This window comes from Nothoprocta perdicaria, unplaced genomic scaffold (genome assembly GCF_003342845.1).
Source record: "Nothoprocta perdicaria isolate Ctin4 unplaced genomic scaffold, notPer1 scaffold_318, whole genome shotgun sequence".
NCBI lineage: Eukaryota > Metazoa > Chordata > Aves > Tinamiformes > Tinamidae > Nothoprocta > Nothoprocta perdicaria.
The window spans coordinates 402,236-422,575 of record NW_020455553.1 but is presented as its reverse complement, the minus strand read 5'-3'; the positions used below and the strand labels follow the sequence as shown (position 1 = coordinate 422,575).

Here is a 20,340-nt window from a genome sequence, read left to right as displayed (position 1 = left end):
AGTGCCGGTACCTCCCGAGCTGCCCAGGACAGCAGGGTTACAGCAAAGGTGCCTCAGTGAGGGGGCATCTGCCCGGGGGTGAGATGGAGGGTTGGGTTATGGGCTGTAATCCACGGAGAACCCTTGGGGCGTGGGACCCCAGCGAGACCAGGAGCCTCATGCAGCACCTGAGCTGTGGACAACAAAGGCAGCACTGCAGCCTCTGCAGGCGCCAGGCCCCCAGCACTAGTGTCACCAGCACTAATGCCACCACCATTGGTGTCCAAGGTGCAAAGAGAGAACAGTAGTGTGACAAACCCAGGGCACAGGGGATCGGGAGCCTCTGCTCGCCCCTCCTCGGGCGCCGCTGACCTTGGGGAGCCAGCGGGGCTGCCCCGGCCCTGCCGCAGACCTCCAGCACGTACGAGAACCCTCGCGCACAGCCAAGTGATGGACACGCAGAGCCCAAGCGCGCAGCGCACACACGCGTCTGCCTCCCACCCCGGCCGAGGAAAGCCCGCGAACTGAGCGGGGAGAAAGCCACTTACGCCAAGGCGAAAGCCACCAGCGCTCCCACCACCACCACAAAATCCAGAATATTCCAGAGGTCCCGGAAGTAGGAGCCGTCCTGCAGGATCAAGCCCTGATCGATCATCTGGGGGAAAGCAGTGAGGAAGGAGAAAAAAAAAAAAAAAAAAAAAAGCCAGAAATCAGCAGTTCAGCAGTGTGGAGTGAAAGCAGGGCCTGTTGAGGAACCAGGGACGTTGCTGGAGAAGATCAGCCCCATCCCCAGGCCCAGACACGCTGGCACATAAGCATAAGCAAGCACTGCCCTTCCTGGGCTCAGCAGGAGCCCTGCAGCTAGAGAGCTACTGAAGTGCTCTCCGCTCTCATAAGCTTCTTTCATGCAGATTTGGGGACTAGAACTTAAAGACCAAGCTCCTTCCCATGCGAGACACCCTGCTCGCAGTAAGGAGGCTGGCAGACTTCTCCTCACCTTCGTGCAGCCTAAAAGGGCCTCTCACCTTGATAACCATCTCGAAGGTGAAGACACCAGTGAAAACGTAGTCAAAATACCTCAGTACCTGCAGAGAGAGGGCACAGGTTGGACGTTGGTCCAGGGCAACCCCAGCAAATGGGTTCCCTTATGCCCACCCAGACATCGCTTCCTCCCCACCTGCCAGCGCTCACCAAGCCCAAGTACAAACAGAGCCATCTGCTTGTTGGACCATCCGGAGGTCCAGCCTGTCACCTAAGTATGCAGTCACCATGAATCCAGTCTGTGTAGGTGCAAGATAAATATTTCCTGTGCATGGTGCAAACTGCTCTGAAACCCTGCTGCAAGCCTGAATCATGCTGTGCTGTACCAATCCCTGCACGCAACTGTTATGGCCCCCCTTTAAGCCACCTGACTGTCACTCCAGTGCCCTGGTTCTGCTCTGCACCCTCACCACTGCACCTTGCAGTGGCAGAGAGCAAGCACAAGGCCCAGCGCAGCCCTAGGAGCACAGGCTATCCCAGCTCTACACAACGGAGCCGTAAAAAGAGTCCGATTTTGGGCATTCTCTGCGTGGGGGTCCCTCTCAGCGAGGGGCTCTGTGGGTTGGGGGGAAGCGGGGCACGAAGCAAGGGAGATGACTGGCAATCACCTTGTTGCGGTCGGAGTTGGTCAGGACGGGATCCTCGGCGGCCAGGGCGATGCTGCTGGCCGCGATCACCAGCAGGATGCACATCTCGAAGTAGCGCAGGTTCACGATGTAGTGGCAGGCCCTGCGCACCCTGCGGGCCACACAGCACAGCCGCCCCCTCAGCCCGCAGCCCTCGCGCACAGCCCACCCTAGGAGGGGCAGCAACAAGCCAGGGGCAAGGGGAGGCTGGCCTCCGCTTCGCTTGGCTCTCCCATCCCAGGCACCGGCGAGGCAGAGGTTACTCAGGGCCCTTGTCCTTCCTGCCGCCCGGAGCCACACAAGTGTTAAGAGAGAGCTGGGCTCAAACGGGGCTGGGCAACAAGCTCGGAATGAAAACCACAGCTTGCAATTGAGAGCAGAGAGAACAACGAGCACGGCCAGAACAGCAGGAAAGCGCTCTTGGGGCCTGGGGAAGGACGCTCGTGTTAATCAGGTTGTCTGGGAGTGTTTCATCTGCCTTCCCAGGGGGATCTCCTTTTTTCAAAGGTGATGTGTAAAAGGCTTTGTCCTATCCAGCCCTCCCCAGCCCCAGGGATGGGACAAAGGACAAAAAAATGTCTCACGGGTTCGTCGTGCTGAAGATGAACATGGAACTGTGAGGCACCATTGCTTTGCCTGTCTCACTTTTCTCTTTCTTCCGTTTCTTCTTCTCCATCTCCTCCTCATCCTCTTTACTCTCTGCCTCCTTTAAGGGGCTGGCTTCTCCGTCTGTCTTGTTGCTAACTGCAAAAAAAAAAAAAAAAAGAACAAAAAACAAGAGCCTTTGCCTGGCCTTGCACGCAGAAAGCAGCACGGTGCAGACGTGCAGGCGATGGCAATGTGGCAGCAGGTACCACCAAGAGCTGCTCTGCCGTGGGCACAGGCAGCAGCCTGCCCTGCCAGGCTCCCCCAAGGGCCTCCTCCCCGCAAAAGAACATCTTGCAGCTACAACATCTCCAGGCTCCTCGGCAGCGCGACGGCTGCTGCAATGCGAATGCAACAAAAATGAATTATGCGCCTCCCGAGCAGCCCGGGAACGGCGCTTCCTTGCAGCGCGCATGCAACCCGCGAGCTTTCTGCTTTACATCCCCACGTCTAAGTTGTGCTGTTGCAGAAAGAAAGATCAGAGGGAAATAAAAAGACAGAGGCTGCCAGGAGGACACCGACTGAGGGGGTTTTAACAAGGCCAGCATTTGCAGTGCTGTTTAATTAATAATGGTTTAAAGCGGCTCACCTTGACAGCAAGGATGCGCTCGGGGGGGTTGAGTGGCAGCAAGGTGAGTGGGGGCCGCTAACAGGTTAGGAAAAACAGGGGATTCGGATGCTTTGCCCAGACATTGGCAGGGGGAAGCAGCAAGGAAGGAAGGAGGAAGGATGTATTAAATGAAGATGGAATCAGGAAGAAGGTGAGAAAGGGATAAGTGCTCTAGAGGAAAGGGGAGAGGAGGTGACAAGAGCAGAGACAGGAGGAGGAAGGAACAAAAAGATGGATGCAAGGACCGGCTTGAGGGTGAAAGACGGCACATGCAGCAGGTTGCCAGCCCTGGCACAGCAGCCAGGCCCAACTTCCCAGAGCGGCCTGTCCTCCCAGGGAGGGCTCAAAGCAAAGCCACAACCACCTCCGGCTCAGAAAGCTCCTGTGTGAGGACGCCCTCCCCAGCGGAGCTCAGCACAAGGCACAGCAAGCGCAGCGGAGAGGCCGCCGGTGCGCACCATGCACCTCTGCTCCCGTGCAGCCCAGGTGAGCTGCAGGAGGTCACCGTCTCCACCAGGACCAGCACAGAGGCCCTGGAAACAAGCCACAAATGCCCTGGGTGAACAAAGGGCAGCTCAGACACATGAAGATGCGAGCAGCAGAGCCAGAAGGCCCGAGTGGAGCTACGCTAGCCCTTGCCCTGCAGTCTCCCGTTGCTGCCTCAGCTCTGGCTGGCTGCAAGCCCTCCTCGTGGCATGTCAGCACGGCACTGGGCTCAGCTGGGAGGCTAAGGGCACCGCTCGTCCCGACAGGACGCATGGCAGGAGCAGCATGAAGAAGGTTACAAATACAGATAGGAAAAGTCACGCGAATGACTCGCCAACCCCCAGGGAACCATTAGGGTACCCCAGCCCCACAGGCCAGAAGAGGAGCTGAGATGTGTGGGCTCAGGAAAGAGAGACAGGTCCTCACTCTGTACCACAGTGGAGTCTTGGACGTCAATCATGATGGTGGTGCTCTCTGTGGCCTTCTCGGCGCTGGTGGTGACGGAGGAGAGGTCAGGCTCGCTCCTGCTCACGGCTCGACTTGCCTCCAGCTGCAGGCTGCCCAGCAGGGCTTGCTCGCTGGTGTCCAGGCTGCTGCAGTCCTGCTCCGTGAGGCTGCCGGTCTTGCCCTGGCCCTGCTCGGGCACAGCTTGCCGGGGGCTGCCCTCTTGGGCGGCGCTAACCAGCTCGGCAGCTGCGACACTGCTTGTCCTGCAAAAGGGAGGCAGGAAAGGGAGGGAGAAAAACAGAGGGAAGAAGATAAGGGGACAACAACAGGACGGAGCAGTGGGAGAAAATGGGGTGAATGAGGTGAAATTAGAAGAAAAAAGATAAAAGCATAAGGAGTGATCAACTCCTTTGAATTTGTTCTTTCGGTGTATCAATCAGGAACATGAAGTCCCTGTCCCCAAATCCCCTCTGAGGAGTATGGCAGGGTCCGTCTCCAAAGTTTCCTGTGATTTTCTTCCGGCCTCAGTCAATTTTTCTCCAGTGCCTCACATGGCACATTGGGATAAGCCACCTACAAGCAGCCACAGGACCACAGATCTCTTCCCCTGGCCACAGACACGGAGGGCAGAGCTCAACACCCCATGATGAGGCAGCTCATGGCTTCCCTGGGGCCTCTCAGCTCTTGGAAGATGCAGCGCCCGCACGTCCCTCAAAACCCCTCCTGGGTGGGAAGCCTGGGGAAGACACGCTGCGATCCAGCAGCAGCAGTCAAGGGAGCTTGGAGGCTCTCCAGCAGCCAAGGATACGCAGTGCCCTAAGCTGCAGAAGACCTCGGAAGCAGGAAGCTCCAGAGCACGGGGATGGAGGCATCGTGCCCGTTTCGCTCACGCAGGGTCAGATGGGGATATGGGCTGGGCTGCCCGTGGGGAGGAGGGAGTCACTAAGGCCCCAGCTTGGGAAACAGGGGAATCCAAAGGAATGGCTGTGATTCCGACTCTCACCGCATGACCAGCAGAGATGGGCTGAAGGGACCCTAGCACAGGCTGGGGGCGGGAATGTGATAAAAGGCGAAATTAGCCCCCCCACACACACACTGATCCCCCCCCTTCAAAAAATTAAAAAAGCTGCAGAAGAAAGAGAGAAAGCAGAAAAAGAGGAGGAAGCGCTGAGAGGCAGATCTCTCCCCAAGCCCCGCTTCCTCGCAGCGCCTGCACCTCCCGCGCTGCCGCCCGGGGACACGGCGTGCGCAGGAGCCACGGGTCGGCAGCCCCTACCTTGTGCTCTCCTGGCTCCCCTCCAGCTCCCCCTCGAGCAGGTTCTCCGTTGCAGCGGCAGCCCGGAGCCGGTCCCCATCCTGCGGCCCCTCCGCGGGGCCAGACTCCTCCAGGCCCGTTTCCTGGCTGGCCGAGCGGCTCTCCAGAGTCCCAGCGGGCTCCTTCCCCTCAGTCCTGGCTTTCCGGTGCCGGCTGCGCCGCTGGCTCTGCCGCAGCCGGGCTCTGTCCTCAATGCCCCCTCCACTGCCGTCCTGCTCGCCGGGCTCGCAGTTCCCGTGACACGACTTCTGGAGCCACGGCTCCTTGTCCCGCCTGGCCCGCGGCGACGGGCTCCTCCGCTCCTCGCCGGGCTTGGCCGGCTGCTCGGGGCCTTCGGCGGGCGCCCGCGCGCCCTTGGCGCCCTGCTCCTCCTCGCACTTCTCCAGCGCGACGCCTTCGCCGGGCTTCTTCCTGCGGAAGATGCTGGCGTGCGGGTTGATGAGCGGCGGCTCGTCGTTGTTGATGCCCTCCTGGCTGGACATCTGCATGTGCCGCCGCAGCTGGCTGGTGCGCTGCTCCCACACGGACATGTGGTGCCGCCGGCGACGCTCCCGTCTGCAACGGCGACAGCGCGGGACGTTGGCGGCCGCACGGCCCCCGCCCCGCACACCTCCCACCCCTGGCTCCCCAGTGACGACACAGACGTTGGGGACGCGCTGAGCGCCCGCGGACGACAGACAGAGGCCCCGGCGGCGCCGCGGCGGGGGGCTTTGGGCTGCCTCCCCCATCCCACGCTCAGAGCCGGGCTGCGGGTCTGGAGGCCTTAGACGAAACCTTCACACACACAAACACCCCGAGGAGGCGGCCCCGTCCTTCCCGCCACACGGAAGCAGGCACGGACGAGCACGCACACAGCCCGCTCGCCCTCACGGGCCGCACACGCACGCACAGACGGGGGTACAGTGAGGGCACGTAGCACAGGCACACGCGCCACAACACCCACGGCGCGGAGCACGCGCCGCGCGCGGGCGCGCACGATGAGCACACGAGCCACACACAACACGCAAGCCCGTGGCCCACATACAGGTGGCTGCTGCGTGGCTCCCACATCGACATGTGGTGTCTCCTCCGCCTGTCTCTTCTGGGGAGGAAAAACAAACCAGTTCAATCGCGCTCAGCCCCTCCGCGGGCGGCCGGACACGGCAGCAACCCCCTCTGCACGCACACCCGCACGCACACCCGCACGCACACCCGTCCCCTTGCTCACACACACACACACACACACACACACACACACTCCTCGCTGCACTCGCACACCCACGTCACCGCGCACGCCGGGGCGATGCGCGCAGCGACGCCGGCACCGGGGCCGCGGATCCCTCCTGCTGATCCTGGTGCCACGCGAGGGAGATGCGGCAAAGGAAGCTGCCCCGCTAGCCCGGCCGAGGCTTGGCGGGGGGGACAGCGGCGCGGGCTTCGGCCCCGCGCGAGCCCTGGCAGCCTCCCTGGGTGTTTAACAGCTCTCCTAAGCTGCTCCGGTTGCAGGGAGATGAGCTATTCAATTCACTTCTAGCGAATTAGCCAAACATGCTCATTTCACAGTGGAAGCAAGGTCAGGCCAGGCGAGAACTGCTCAGAGCCACCTCCACCGGGCGATGCAGCAATGTCTGCTCTCCTGAGACAGCAGAGAACGGAGAGGAACACGAATCTCCCCAGGAAAGCAAGGTACAAGCACAAGGCCAAGAGCTTGGCAGAACATGTTTCACCTGAGTAGCCCTGACACAGAGAGATGCCTAACGCGGCTGTCAGTGTCATTTACCCCACGCTTCAGGCAGCTCAGGAGATTCAAGGTGTTATCCTCGGTCTCAGCACACAGAGATGCACAGCTCCAAGTAAACAGCCACGAAGTACATGCAAATGCACATGCAGGTATTTGCAGCCTTTGCTGGTCCACATATAAATAGCGGGTGTGTGTGCAGGACAGGCAAATACACCTGCACACGTGAATATCTGTGTGTGTGTGTGCAGGACAGGGCACATCCAGGTGCTTTCATGCAGCTGCAATGTCCCCCTCAGCTGCTGGCTCAGTCATGCTGGTTATTGCCTGCATACGGCCACGTTACAGCTTCGTGCACACGCTAGCGCAGCACCAGGCCTGCGACAGGGCAGTTCACGACCGAGACTGCACTTGCACACCCTGGTCCGCACAGACACCATCCCACGCGGGCACCCCTCACATACACCCTGGTCCACATGGACACGATCCAACACAGGAACACCCCGTGCCTGGCACGCATCCCAATCCGCATGGACACGATCCCGCAGAGGCACCCCGCGCCTTGCAGGCACCCCAGTCCGCACGGACACGATCCCAAGCAGGCACCCCATGCCTGGCACACAACCCGATCCACATGGACACGATTCCACGTAAGCACCCTGCACCCGGCACGCACCCCGATCCACACGGACACGATCCCGCAGAGACACCCCGTGCCTTGCAGGCGCCCCAGTCTGCACGGACACGATCCCAAGCAGGCACCCCGTGCCTGGCACACACCCTGATCCGCACGGACATGATTCCACGTTGACACCCTGCACCTGGCACACGCCCCAGTCCGCACGGGCATGATCCCAGGTGGGCACCCCATGCCTGGCACAYGCCCCAGTCCGCACGGACACGATCCCACGTGGGCACCCCMTGCCTGGCACACGCCCCAGTCCGCACGGACACGATCCCACATGGGCACCCCGTGCCTGGCACGCGCCCCAGTCCGCACGGACACGATCCCACGTGGGCACCGCGTGCCTGGCACGCGCCTCTCCCTGCAGCGGGCGGCCAAGCCCTCCACGGCGCCCACGCGCCACGCCAGGCACCACCTCCGCTGCGTCCACACGCGCCCATCCGTACACCCGCTCACCCCGAGCCATCTGCACCGACGGCAGCGGGGTGCAGATACACCAGCGCAGTCCGCGCCACAGCCCCCCACGCCAAGCTGGCCACGTGGGAGCACTCGCGCCGAACACAACTGGACCTCTCCGCACACAGAAGCCCGTGCTCCAAACCTGCCTCCCCGAGCTACCCACCTACAGGCAAAACCATCTGTGTCTGCACGCGGCCCGGAGACTGAATCTGGAGTTTCCAGCAGCCCTTCAGTGCTTGCCCTGCTCTCGCTTGCCCCTCGCGGTGCGTCCCCACCACCCTGCCCTGGCTGCTAGCAAGTGCTGGGAGCACCCAAGGGACGTCGGACCTGGAGGTCAAAACTGTTACCCTCGCAGCACTGCACACCCTTGTCTGCACGGGAAATTACTGAGCCTGACAGGGAGGAGAAACGGGGGGAAAAAAATAAGAAAGATCCGGAAATATCAATACCTCTCATTTCACACCGCCAAAACAAAGAAAAAGAATCTTTAACTAGCTGTAAAAAATCCATTTTCTTAACTAGCTGTATCTGACAATGGCTATAAAACTGTAGCAAGGCTGTGCAGCACCGACAAATCCTTTATGTCCTAATATAGTCCATCTTCCTCCTCCTCCTCCTCTCCCATATACATCTATTCTCAAGCCTTTACCGCAACCTAAATCCCTTTATCCAGCACCTTCACGCTGGCAGGCAGAGCCAGCCACAACACAGAGACCCTGTGATTTCAAACCTCCCCCAGGATCTTCCCGTCAGCCTGGGAGGAAGAACCAGTGGCCAGGCAGGGATTTATGAAGATCATTTCATCCCCCACAAGGCAGGGCTGTGTCTGCAGCTGCCTGGAGACTAGGCAGGTCTTAGAGACCAACCTGGCCCCATCTCCCCATGCTGGACATGCCTGCAAGCTCCTGGCCTTGGACCACCACATCCCACTGCTGCAAAGCCTCAGTCTGGGGAGCTCGGGCAGTTCCTAGAGAACGAGATGAACTTGGTTGCTCTCTCTGACCCTGTTGATCAGGGCTCATCTGAAGACACCGATTTCTCTCAGCAGATTTGCAAGAGATTCTGCAGTGTACAGACTTGGCTTGGTTTCAAAGCATAACGAAACCCAAAATTCCCCAGGAAAGGATTCTATTAAAAAAAAAAAAAAAAAAAAGTCCTTTCTGCTGTACTGAAATGTACTGTTTCGGAAAACAAATCACAACGCCTCGTTCCAATGTTGACTTTGAAAGTTTTATGCGATTTAGACTGTATGACACTGCAAAATAAAAGGGGGAAAAAAGCATCTAGAAAAGAAAAATAAAACAAAACTTTCTCCCACTGAAATGCAGAGACAAGGCTTTTTAAACACTGTATCGGGGAGCATTTTATGTGGTTTTCAGTTTTTTTCTTCCCCAAATCAAATTTCTTTAAAATCAAATGTGGTTTAGCAAACGTGCTCCATTTCTCATAACTGCATTTGTTATAAGAGGAGGAGCCTGGGGGAGATTTCCGACACTGCTGCTCCCAAGACTGCTTCAAGTCTCCTACATCCCTGGCTCCTCTCCTGCATCTCTGCCATAAAAAATGCTAGATGGGAGCAAGCGTCATCAGCGTTTCTTCATCCTCAAGAAATTACGGACCCCTTTTCCAGCCTCGTTCCCTGTCCTTAGCTGCTGTCCTGAGTATCTGAGCTTCCTGTTTGGAGCAGGAAGCCTCTTTCAGCAGAACTCTTTCATCCACCAGCACTGAGGCTCCAGCTCGAGGCAGCAATTTGGCAGCCCCAGGTCCTTCCTGGTGGCCTGGTCTCACTCAGTGCTCTGACACCTCTCTGAAAGATGCTACCCTTCACAAGGAACCTGCTCATACAGGAACCCATCCATCCTTAGAAAAACACCCTGAGGGGGAATGAGCCTTTGTGGGGAATCCTTTTGCACCCACGGGAGCAGGCAGCCCCGCTGAGCCTGGCCCAGCTTTAGGGGCTCAGACTGCACCCCTGTCCTTAGGGGAACAGAATGGGCCACGCTGGGCGCCGGGGGCACTGGGGTCCGGGTGCTGTGGGAGGGTCACTCACTCGAGAGCAGGCATGTTCGGGGCAGACATCGGGCTGACTTCCTTGGCTTTTTGAAGGGCATGCTTCTGGTTAAAGGCCTCCTCTTCCTCCTGCTCATCCTATGGAGGAAGCAGACAAGTCATTTAGCAGGATGTCGGCATTTCTAGAAAACGTGCACCCATCAGGGGTCGTGAGAGGAACGTGGAACCCCTTTGGCACCAACCCCAGGCTAGGCTCAGGGGAGAAGAGGGGCGCAGGCAGTTGTACTTCAGCAGATAGCCTTTATTTTCCTCACGCTCCAGGAGCACAGCTTCCTCAGTGCAACAGATCTAGCTGAAGGAGCTGCCACTACTTAACAAGTGAACCCAGATTACTCTAGGCAAGAGTCAGGCTGTGCAAGCCACAGCAACCCCAGAGGTAGGGATCAGCTCAGCCCTCTTCTTCTTAGCCACAGGGAGCAGACAGGCACCTCCTTGATGGGGTGGGAGGCAAGGGCTCCATGAATGACACCAGCAGAGATGGCATTGCTTTAAGGAGTACAGCTGTGTCACTGGATGAAAAAGAAATCATTAGGGGGCCATTAGTGCTCATTCAGCCTTTTCAAAAACTCAGCACTCTCTTAATTGATGCTTCAGAGCCACCGGCCAGGTACAGGGACTGAGAGACAGGGGATCCATGCGATCAGCACGATCCAGGGCTCTCCTACCCTTCTCATCCTGCCCACACTAGTTGCAGGAGGCTCCCCTAGGTGCAGCCCTGAAGACCAAATTAGCACCACAAACTCTCCCACTCCACTCCCTCTGCTGCTAACGGGTCAGGTTTACACTGGCACAGAGGCCTCCTGGGGAGCTCAGAGGACATGCAGAATAAGCACAGCCTCTGCAAAAAAAATGGCCAGCGTGGGATCTCCGATCCTAGTCAAAGAGCAGCGATGATGTTGGCAGCTTTCGCCTCCTCACCATTATCCAAATGGTGGCCCGACATTTCAGCATTCCCCAAATATTTCCCAGCATGGCCTTAAAAGCAACCAAATCCAATAACCTTTTCAAGCACCATCCCAGAATGCATCCTAAATCATGCCCACTGCCCCACAGGCAGATAGGGGATAAATATTGACACCACTGAAAAAAGCTTCGTGCTTTGCATCTCCAGAGTGCTTGACAAATAGCGGTGTCTGCATCAGACCTTATCAGATACACGAGGGTTATCTCAGCCTGGCCCGAGGCAAACGAAGCTGGCAAGTTTAAATGGAGAAACAGTTTAGCCACACTTGATGTGAAGTGTGGGTGTTCCTGGAGAGACAGGAGACAAGTAGGTTTAAGTACTTTCCTGAATCAAGGACTAACTGGCTTTGCACAATGATACAGGGTTCATTTCAGGAGAGCTCCTGGTGTACTCTCCTGGAGGAAAAGTTCCCTCTTGACCCAGTTTGGCCCAACCCTTTGCAAGGCAATCTGAGCTTAGGGAGAAAATGGCCTTAACACTGCAGTGACCATGGTGCCTCTCCTGGTGCTCTCAGTGCCTTTCCTGCTGGCCCCATCCTTTGCAATCTTCACACCAGCAAGAAAACGAGAGTGAACTACTAGGACCTACCTTAGTGAGCTCCTGAGCATTGGCCAGGTTGTCCACGGCAATGGCCAAGAAGACGTTCAGCAGGGTGTCTGCAAGCAGCTAAGGATGCACAAGCCACATGCTAAGGGCACAGTGTCCACAAACACCCAGGGAGCCCCAAGGAGCCCAATCCCTTGCTCGGGAGACTTCCGACCAGCTCTGTGAGGAGCACTTGAAGGGACAAACTCCTCACACGTCCCGTACACACAGCCCTCGGAGGGTGGGAGGCACAGACATTTTCTGACAGCCTCCTCCTGTGTGTTTGGAAGGTCTGGGCTTGCCCCACATGTGATGGGATTCAGTTGGAGAGAGAGTTACACCTCTGAGGAGACACAAGGAGCAGATGTGCAGGGTGAATGCCCCACACAGGGAGATGAGATGGAGGTGTCTCTCACTAAAAACACAGCGGCCAAGTGGATACAGTTTCCAAACAAGGTGAGGACGATGAAATAGATGGAGGACCACATGCCCGAGCGGACACCTCCCTGGGAGCGGATGCCATTGTACATCACCTCATTCCAGTCCTCACCCGTCAGGATCTGCACAAAAACAAGCCAGTAGCTCCATCACTAATCCTTTTGTGTGACCTAGACAGCCCATTGGATCCATTCCACCCATGGACACAGACCAGAGACCCCACACAGAGAATAACCCAACTTTACATCTTTGAGGGAGAAGAAACCAGATTTTCTGATGAGGATAGACACTCTCCTTAGCAGAGTTTTGAAACTCTTCCACCTTGTATAACTAACAGAGGGGAGCTCCACTGGTTTAAAAACCCTTCCAGACAGGGTCATGATATGACATCTGGAGGGAGCAACTGGATAGTTCCAACCTATTTGCTTCCTGTGTCACCCAGCTCCTACCTGGAACACTGTCATGATGGCGGCAGGGAAAGTGTCAAAGTTGGCTGAAGGTGTCCCATCAATAAAATTAAACCTGGAAGTGGAACCAAAAGGATGCAAGTAAGCTGGAATAAAGAAGTCATCAAACTAGAGACCCTCCTATTTGCTCTCTTGTGCTTCGGATGACTTTTCTCCATTTTAAGGATGATCTCCTGAGTATTTGGTGTCATAACTCAAAATGTTTCCTGGAGAGAAGGGCCCACACAGCCCAGAGGGACCCCACACAAACTCTGCAATAAGAAGGGGTTCTTATGTGGGAGAGTATCAGTATTGGTGTCAGCATGCTGAGGTGCAGGCACCCAAGAAGGAATCATCCTTTGGTTTTGAAAAAAACAAAAAAAAACAAACAAAAAACAAACCGGCGAGGTTGTTTCCCCCAGGTTTGCAACCACCTACCTGCCTCCAAACAGCTGCATTCCCAACAGTGCAAAGACTACAATGAAGAGGAAGAGGAGGAAGAGCAGGCTGATAATAGATTTCATGGAGCTCATCAGTGAAACCACCAAATTCCTCAGGGATGCCCAATACCTGGAAAACAGAGGCACTGCTGGAGGACAGACAGTGAGGCTATACTACGAAAGCAGGACTGATCAGATCTGGGCCACGAGCCAAGCTCCAAGCAGGAAGGTGACAGGCATGACTGTTTGGCACATACTTGGTTATTTTAAATATTCGCAGGAGCCGGAGAGCTCGTAGGACGCTGATCCCAAAAGAAGTCCCTGGTCTGAAGATAGCCCAAACCACTTCAAAGATGCTTCCCACTGTGACCTGAGAAGCAGACAGAGCCAGGAGAATCAGAGCACATGCACTTTGAAGATGAACACAGAGAGCTCAGGACAGGCAGTCACAGGAAATGTGTTTCCTGTGCCTGAGGATGGGGCATCCAGCCACCCTGTGCTGCAATCTAGTGCCAGCCCAGCAAGAGCTGGCTGTCCCAGGAGAAAGGACTCCCCTGTGTTCTAAGAGGGCTGTCCCATTCCTCTCCCTCTAAGCACCTTATGCTCTCAGCAGCCTGTGAAACGTCCCCCCAGCCCGCAGCGTTTTGGGGGCTGCTTACCCCGCAGTCAAAGCAGTTGAATGACGAATGGAAGTAAAGGCGTGGCCCCATCCCATACATCTTTAAGGACATCTCCAGGAGAAAGAGCCCAAGGAACAGGAACTCTGCATAGTCTGAAAGAGAGAAAACCCAGATGCGTGATCCTCAGAGCTGTGTTGAGCGCCCCATTTGCATTCACCAATAGCCCACGTAGCACACCAAGAGGTGAGACAAGTAAAGGAGTAGGCTGTTTCTCCCAAGTTTGCTCATGCCAAGGTATGAGCTGGAGGAAGCCTGTCTGTGAGAAACCAGTTATGAATAACAGAGCACTGACCCCACAAGTTAGTGTTTCAGGGTGGGTGTACTGGCGTCCCAGGGGTTTGAGAGGTGGCTGGCATAGAACAGAGCAACTATTCAACATTATACAGCAGTGACTGGAGCATCGACAAAGACGCTATCCACACTACACTGCAGGGGAATATTGGCAACCTGGATGTAAACCATTGCACAGCTGGAGTTTGGCCAGTGTAACTGAGCCAAACAGCCAAGAGCCAGTGAAAAGCTCCTCAAGCTATTTCATGAACACTAGCAGGCAAGATTCTGGCTTTTCACTTTGTCCAAGAGATGCTTCTCACCACGACCAGCTGCCGCAGCACACTGTGTCGTGCTGGGATCCTGTCAGGCCTGCGCAAGCAAATGCAGATTTGGGCAGGCCCAGTGCTTGACAGGGACATTCTCAAGGTGAAGCAAGAATAACATGGCTGAGAAACCAGAATCACTCTCCCTGCTGCAGCAGCTCAGGAGTAATACACGACTGCCACGGGGGTGACCGAGCCGCTTGGCAAATAGCGGCGCACTGGAAGGAACATGGATATACTGCCTCCAAGACCTGACCTTGTACCTCGGCCCACAGAGAGCGGGGGGAACATTTCAGTACCTGGCATAACCTTGGGGATCTCCATGTCATGCTCTACCAGCTGCTACTAGGCCAAAAATTTAACCAGGAGGATTTCCTATGACCGTCAGCCCCACTCCCCACAAAAGACCGGTCCCACGGCCAGGATGCTTTGCCTTCCCTTTTGCACCCATGCAATGCTCTAACACAACTACACAAAGACCTGGGACTCACAGAGGAAGTGGGTGAGCCAGGCTGGCTGGTTGTGGTGGACGATGGCCACGCAGGCAGTGTTGAGAGCTACCAGGCTCAAGACAATCCAGTAGAAGACCTGGGATTTCACCATGTGGCGGACAGAGATGCGCAGGAGTCGCTCTTTGTGCCGAAAATAAGTAGCACCATTCAATCTGGCACCTTTGATGTTGGAGCGACTCAAGGGGTTACCTGAGGGGAAAGAGGATGGATGCCAAGGTGAATGAACTTGTCAAGAGAGACATTCAGAGAAGAATGGATGGTCCACAGATCCTGCTCTTATGGGACAAGACTTAACCAGACAGCTCCTAAATGCCACAGCTATCACACTAGCAGCAGGTTGTCTCTAACAACCTCCACATGCTGGGTACAGGCCTCACAACTTGACATGGTGTGCTCGCGCAACATTGTGCCTTGGGGAAGCAAGGTTCAAACTGCACTAACCTAAGGTTGGATGAAGAGGTCTTCTCTGAGCCAATCTCCGCTCGCCGACGGAGGCGATATCTACACAGTGCTCGTCACTGGAGTCACGATTCATGGCATCTGTCCGGTTCCTTTTGATGGTGGCTCGCCTGAGCACTGGAAAGGAAACAGTAGTAGGAAGAGGAGCTATGGTTGCCCAGCTCTGCCAACAATCTGTTCATCAGACCAGTACCTGCAAGTTAGTACTTGGCTAGTTCTGGTCTGGTAACAGGACAGAGCCACATTCCCAATTCCCAGCTATACCTTGAGCAGGACCAGATGTCCCCTAGGCTCCACACTTTCCATGGGCTTGTGCTGTCCCCATTTCCACTAGGCTGCTCTCAATCCACTTTCCCACAGCCCTCTCCAGGGCCACATATTACTTGCCAGGATGAAGCCTAAGACAATTCTCAGACCTCTCTCCTAACATCGTAACTGGTTCTTGGCCTCTAGAGAGTTCAACTTCCAACTACAGGTGGGCACAAGGAAGGACAGGCAGATATTTCTGCAGGATATATTACTCATCTTACCTTCCAAGGCCGAAGTCCCAGAGTTTTTGTTCTCTTCAGCCAGCATGACTTCCTCTACACAAAACACAAGGTTTAGCATCAGAATGAGAAAAAAAGACATGACACTGTTGGTTGAGCAATGCCATTGAAGTGTCACAGAACTTTACTACCTTGTACCTAAGTATTTTATCCAGCCCCAAAATGATTGCCCTTGCAGTAGGGTCTAACTACTACGTTAGTGTCCAAAATTAAATCTTCAAGGGAAGTAAGAGTCAGTTACAGCATGTTTTATCAGAAAGGAAAATCATAACCTCACCAACAAGTTTGAATATTGTACACTGCATACTGAACCAGCCTGTTCCTGAATTATGCCTTTGGAGGGGAGACCTTCACATATCCCCCTGATGTCTCGAGGCCTCCTCACCCTCTCCTCTTTCCCCATACACATTTGTAAGCTAACTTTAATCACGGATTCACAGTTTCTAAAAGCTGGTAGATTTGTCTGAGTCTGTTGCAGATTCCATGAAAGTTGGGTCATAGGGCTAGTCAGTCTAGGCAGAAAAGGATCTAACTAATGCACACCAAGCCAGATCTGTGTGTAGCTAAGTGTTACACTCATTTTAGCAGACTAAAATGAGAGTCTGCAAATTATCAGCTTTCTAGGAAAGAAAAAAAAGTGCTGAACTTGGAACAGCCTGCAAGTCTGACTGGGACAGGCAAGACAACTTTGGATGCACTGGCTTATCAAAGCTATCCCACCCTGCATGGGTGGATATACTGAAATATACTTCCAAATCCAAACTGCCCTGAGCAGTCGAAACATCTGAATCCAAGACCAAAGCTGAGACCTGCAGCTCAGGCCTTGGTTCAAGATAGCAATGCTTTAAGTTGGCATTTTAGATGGAAGCATAAGCCTTCCCTTCCCAGAGCAGGATGTTCTGCAACCCAGCAGAACCCTTTCCGTGAGAAGCAAGGAGGGGAGCCGCAGGATCATGACAGGTTGGAGACTTACACTTGCAAGTGGAGCTGGCTCTATGGGAAGTCAGCAAAACCCCACGAAGAGCCTCTACCAACTCCTATGATCTGCCAGATCAGGGCAGAATCTCCCACATCAGCCTCAAATCCCATGGGGACAGATTTAACTGGAAAACTCTGATATTGTACAGAGAGGCAGAAAGGACTTTCCGGCACCTGGCAGCAGCAGCCCCAGACAGCGTCCAGCCTTTACCTGCTTTGTCTATCCAGGCACGATAGCCGTTCAGCTCCCGCTCGATCTGCTGCTGCCGCCGCAGCTTCATGAAGGCTCGGCGGTTCTCCACTCTCTCACGCTCTTTGGCGAATTCCCTGGAAAAGGGCAGAGGGGGGTTTGGGGAGCGTGGCCGAGGAGCAGCGGGGTGCACAGGAGCCCAATGCAAGAGGGCAATGGGCACTGCCAGCTGGGAGCTCTGGGGGACAGGCAGTAACCGAAAGCAAGCGCAGGCCTCAAGAGCAGAGGAGGGAAGAGAGGAGAGGGGAATGGGCAGGCCCAGACAGCTAGAGAATGAACAGATGAGATGAATGAAGGAACAGAGGGACAGAGAGAAAGGAAAGGGGATAGAGGTTTCTTTGGGACAGGACAGATGCTGATACACGTGAGCTCTGTTGTTTGGCCTCACATGTCTCTGACTCGAAGCTGCTCCTGCTGTCCAAGGAGGACATCCCACAACCCCACTCAACTCTGACACCATCTCAGCTCTTTGGGCTGCTGCTTTGGGCACTGTTGCCGAAGAGGGTCGGCAAGCCTCGTTCGCTAGCTGGACTGACCTGGGGTTGTCCTCACCCCAGGGCCCTGGAGCACAGATATCACTATGGGGGATGCGGCAAATGGCGTTTATTGTGCAGTTCAGTCTGCCTATATACTCCAGTTGAACGCGGAAACTCACCTACTGCCCAATCGGGAGACTAATTTCTACTTTTTGCCTTGTATGGCATGAGGTTATCAGTAAACTGCGTAAATTAATTATGCTCCTAACTCCCGTGACAGCGCGAGATCTTCCGAGCGCCATGCCCTATACTCTATGTCCTATGCTATACTATATCATCTACTTTTGCTAAGTTCTCTACCTTGTTAAGCCCTAAAAGCACAACAAACTCCTACAGGGCACAAAGGCGGGATTTCTTCTTCTGCAGCTTTGCTTGGAGTCACGCTTGCTCCAAGGAATCCAGGGAGAATGGGGAGATGTGAATGGAGGGGAGCAGAAGACGAGAAGGAGCATGGCTTAGCCCCCAGCACTCTCCTTTCTTTTCCCTTCCCTGGGACCCTTCCCATACAGAAAGGCCTCAGATTCCCCAAACATTTCAGAAGAGACAATGAATTAACACTCAAGAAAGACGGGACAAGCACAGAAAGAGAGAATAAGTGCTGTGAAGCCCTTCTTGTAATGGAGAGGTCCATGGGGAAGAGCAAAGGCAATGCCCCCCATCCAAGGCTCACATGATCCCTTTGCTGTCTGATAATGGCTAACAAATCCTTGCCTAGCTTAAAACCCCGTTGTGTGCTGGCAACCTGGATAGTCTCCTGCTGTCCTGAAAGGCACCATGCCTGGCAGTTTAATCTCCCTTCCAAAATCTCGTTCCATGTTCAACCTGCAAGGGTAAGTTCAATAGTCATGCTACAGTCACGTAGCTTTTCACTTCTGGCTGCCTTGACCATGCCATGAGACCACGCGTTTCAGAGCTGGGTGTTACTGTGCAGTTGTGGTTTGTTTTGCTTTGTTCCTTTGTGTTGTTGATTCTTCTCCCGTTGAAGGACAGGAAAGTCAGAGAAGTCTTAGTGATGCTTTGCAGGGTGACACAGTTTTAGGCTTGGATTTACAATCTTCCTTTCTTGCCCACTTTGGAGAATTTTCCTGAAGCTCTAAACATCCCTGTTGTCCTTCTTTGCACCTCGCTGTGTCCACACTTACTGTCACGGAGCAATGACCAGCTTGCACCCAGATCCAGCTGAGATCCCACCACCAGACTGCACATAGATCTCTCAGCATCTTCTCCTATTACTCACCACACGTCTCCGTATGCAACGTGACATTTTGCACACTGCTGCAGAGGAATAACTGACACCCTGGCGGCCTGGGAAGGACATCCATGAAAAGCAGCAGCCAGGGTGACTCAGGCCAGTGTCCACTCTTACAGGTTGGCTGGACAGACACCAGGAAAGGGCTGCAAGCCTGGGAGATAGCGGGGTGGCAGCAATCGAAATTGTACAGCTCAGGTGCTTCCAATACAGCAGGACAGGCTGCACGTGGTTTGCAAATGGTGCACGGAGGCACTGACATCCCCATGCTGACACACACTCCTCGGCCCAAGCACGAACACCCTCCTAGGTACACACAACGCAAGGTTTCACCTCCAGCCCAGCACTTTGATGCTGTCCCACACCGGACATCCCCTTAGCACATCCTTTCTTTCTTACAAATACATGATTTGGATGCAATTTGCTGGCTGCAGCTCCCCAACCAACACAACAGCCTAGAGATCCCAGCAGCAATAACTGCTCTCCATCCATGAACACACTTGGAGATGGGAGCGGATGGGGGAAGGCCCCATCCTGACCCCTGCACTCCCCTCAGATGCGGGGCCAGCCTCCGTTCCAGTCACAAACTTCCAGCAGGCCCAAAGCCCGAGCTGCACAGAGGAAAAAAAGCAAAGAGAAATTCAGCTCGTAGCCTGAGCCCCCTCCCAGTCCCATGGCGCTGTAATTATGCTCTGAAAATGCACGATTATGAAGAACAAATGGCACTGTGCTTTTTACAAGACAAATGTCTCCCTCCCCGGAGACCTAGCAGCATTCTCCATCCTCAAAATATTCAAAGCAACCAAAAGAATTGGTCTGTCTGCAGCAGAGAGAGTTCAAGTGCATTACCCCAGCTGAGCTATTACACCCTTAATGCTGTGTGGGCTTAAGCGTGTGTGTTTGCGCGCGCATATGTGTCTGTTTGCGTGAAAAGCCCTAAATGTTCCCTGCATCTCTTGTTTAAGATCCCCAGACAATTCAAGCATTTTTAATTCCACCCTAGGAAGGTTAAGTTTCCTGCCGTTCTGGCATCAAATGACTCCCCCCTCCATCTCTGGATTTCAGACTGAAATAAGACTTTTTCTCTTCCTAGGGCAGGGGAGGGGGAGAGAACAAAAGCAACGGAGGAGAAAACAACCTAAATGGAAGGAAGGACAGGAGGAAAGCAAACGGAAAGGGATGAAGAAAGAACCCCCTATAACCTATGGGCAAATACATTTCCAATTTTGGGCATCTCATGTGAAGAAAACAGAATCACAGAATGGTTGAGGTTGGAAGGGACCTCTAGAGATCATCTAGTCCAACCCCCTGCTCCAGCAGGGACACCCAGAGCACGGGGCACCTGGTCGCATCCAGGCAGATTTGGAAGATGTCCAGAGAAGGAGACTCCACAACCTCCCTGGGCAGCCTGTTCCAGGGCTCCAGCACTCTTATGGTCAAGAAGTTCTTCCTCATATGGAGATGGAACTGCCTGTGTTTCAACTTGTACCCACTGCCCCTTGTCCTGTCACTGGCCACCACTGAGAAGAGTTCCTCTCCTCTCCTCTCCTCTCCTCTCCTCTCCTCTCCTCTCCTCTCC

General features: G+C 54.8%; 1 protein-coding gene across 1 annotated transcript in view; it reads right to left on the bottom strand.

The window, feature by feature from the left end:
- The window catches only part of CACNA1E (calcium voltage-gated channel subunit alpha1 E), an 85,749-nt gene that overhangs the window by 29,141 nt on the left and 36,268 nt on the right, over window positions 1–20,340 (bottom strand). The window contains 18 exon segments of the mRNA XM_026042910.1: window positions 528–634; window positions 1,005–1,064; window positions 1,629–1,758; window positions 2,231–2,390; window positions 3,814–4,053; window positions 5,091–5,704; window positions 6,174–6,230; window positions 10,061–10,158; window positions 11,633–11,700; window positions 12,072–12,189; window positions 12,517–12,589; window positions 12,952–13,083; window positions 13,211–13,323; window positions 13,613–13,725; window positions 14,721–14,930; window positions 15,183–15,317; window positions 15,731–15,784; window positions 16,938–17,053. Of these exon segments, the coding sequence (XP_025898695.1) occupies window positions 528–634; window positions 1,005–1,064; window positions 1,629–1,758; window positions 2,231–2,390; window positions 3,814–4,053; window positions 5,091–5,704; window positions 6,174–6,230; window positions 10,061–10,158; window positions 11,633–11,700; window positions 12,072–12,189; window positions 12,517–12,589; window positions 12,952–13,083; window positions 13,211–13,323; window positions 13,613–13,725; window positions 14,721–14,930; window positions 15,183–15,317; window positions 15,731–15,784; window positions 16,938–17,053 (2,598 nt within the window).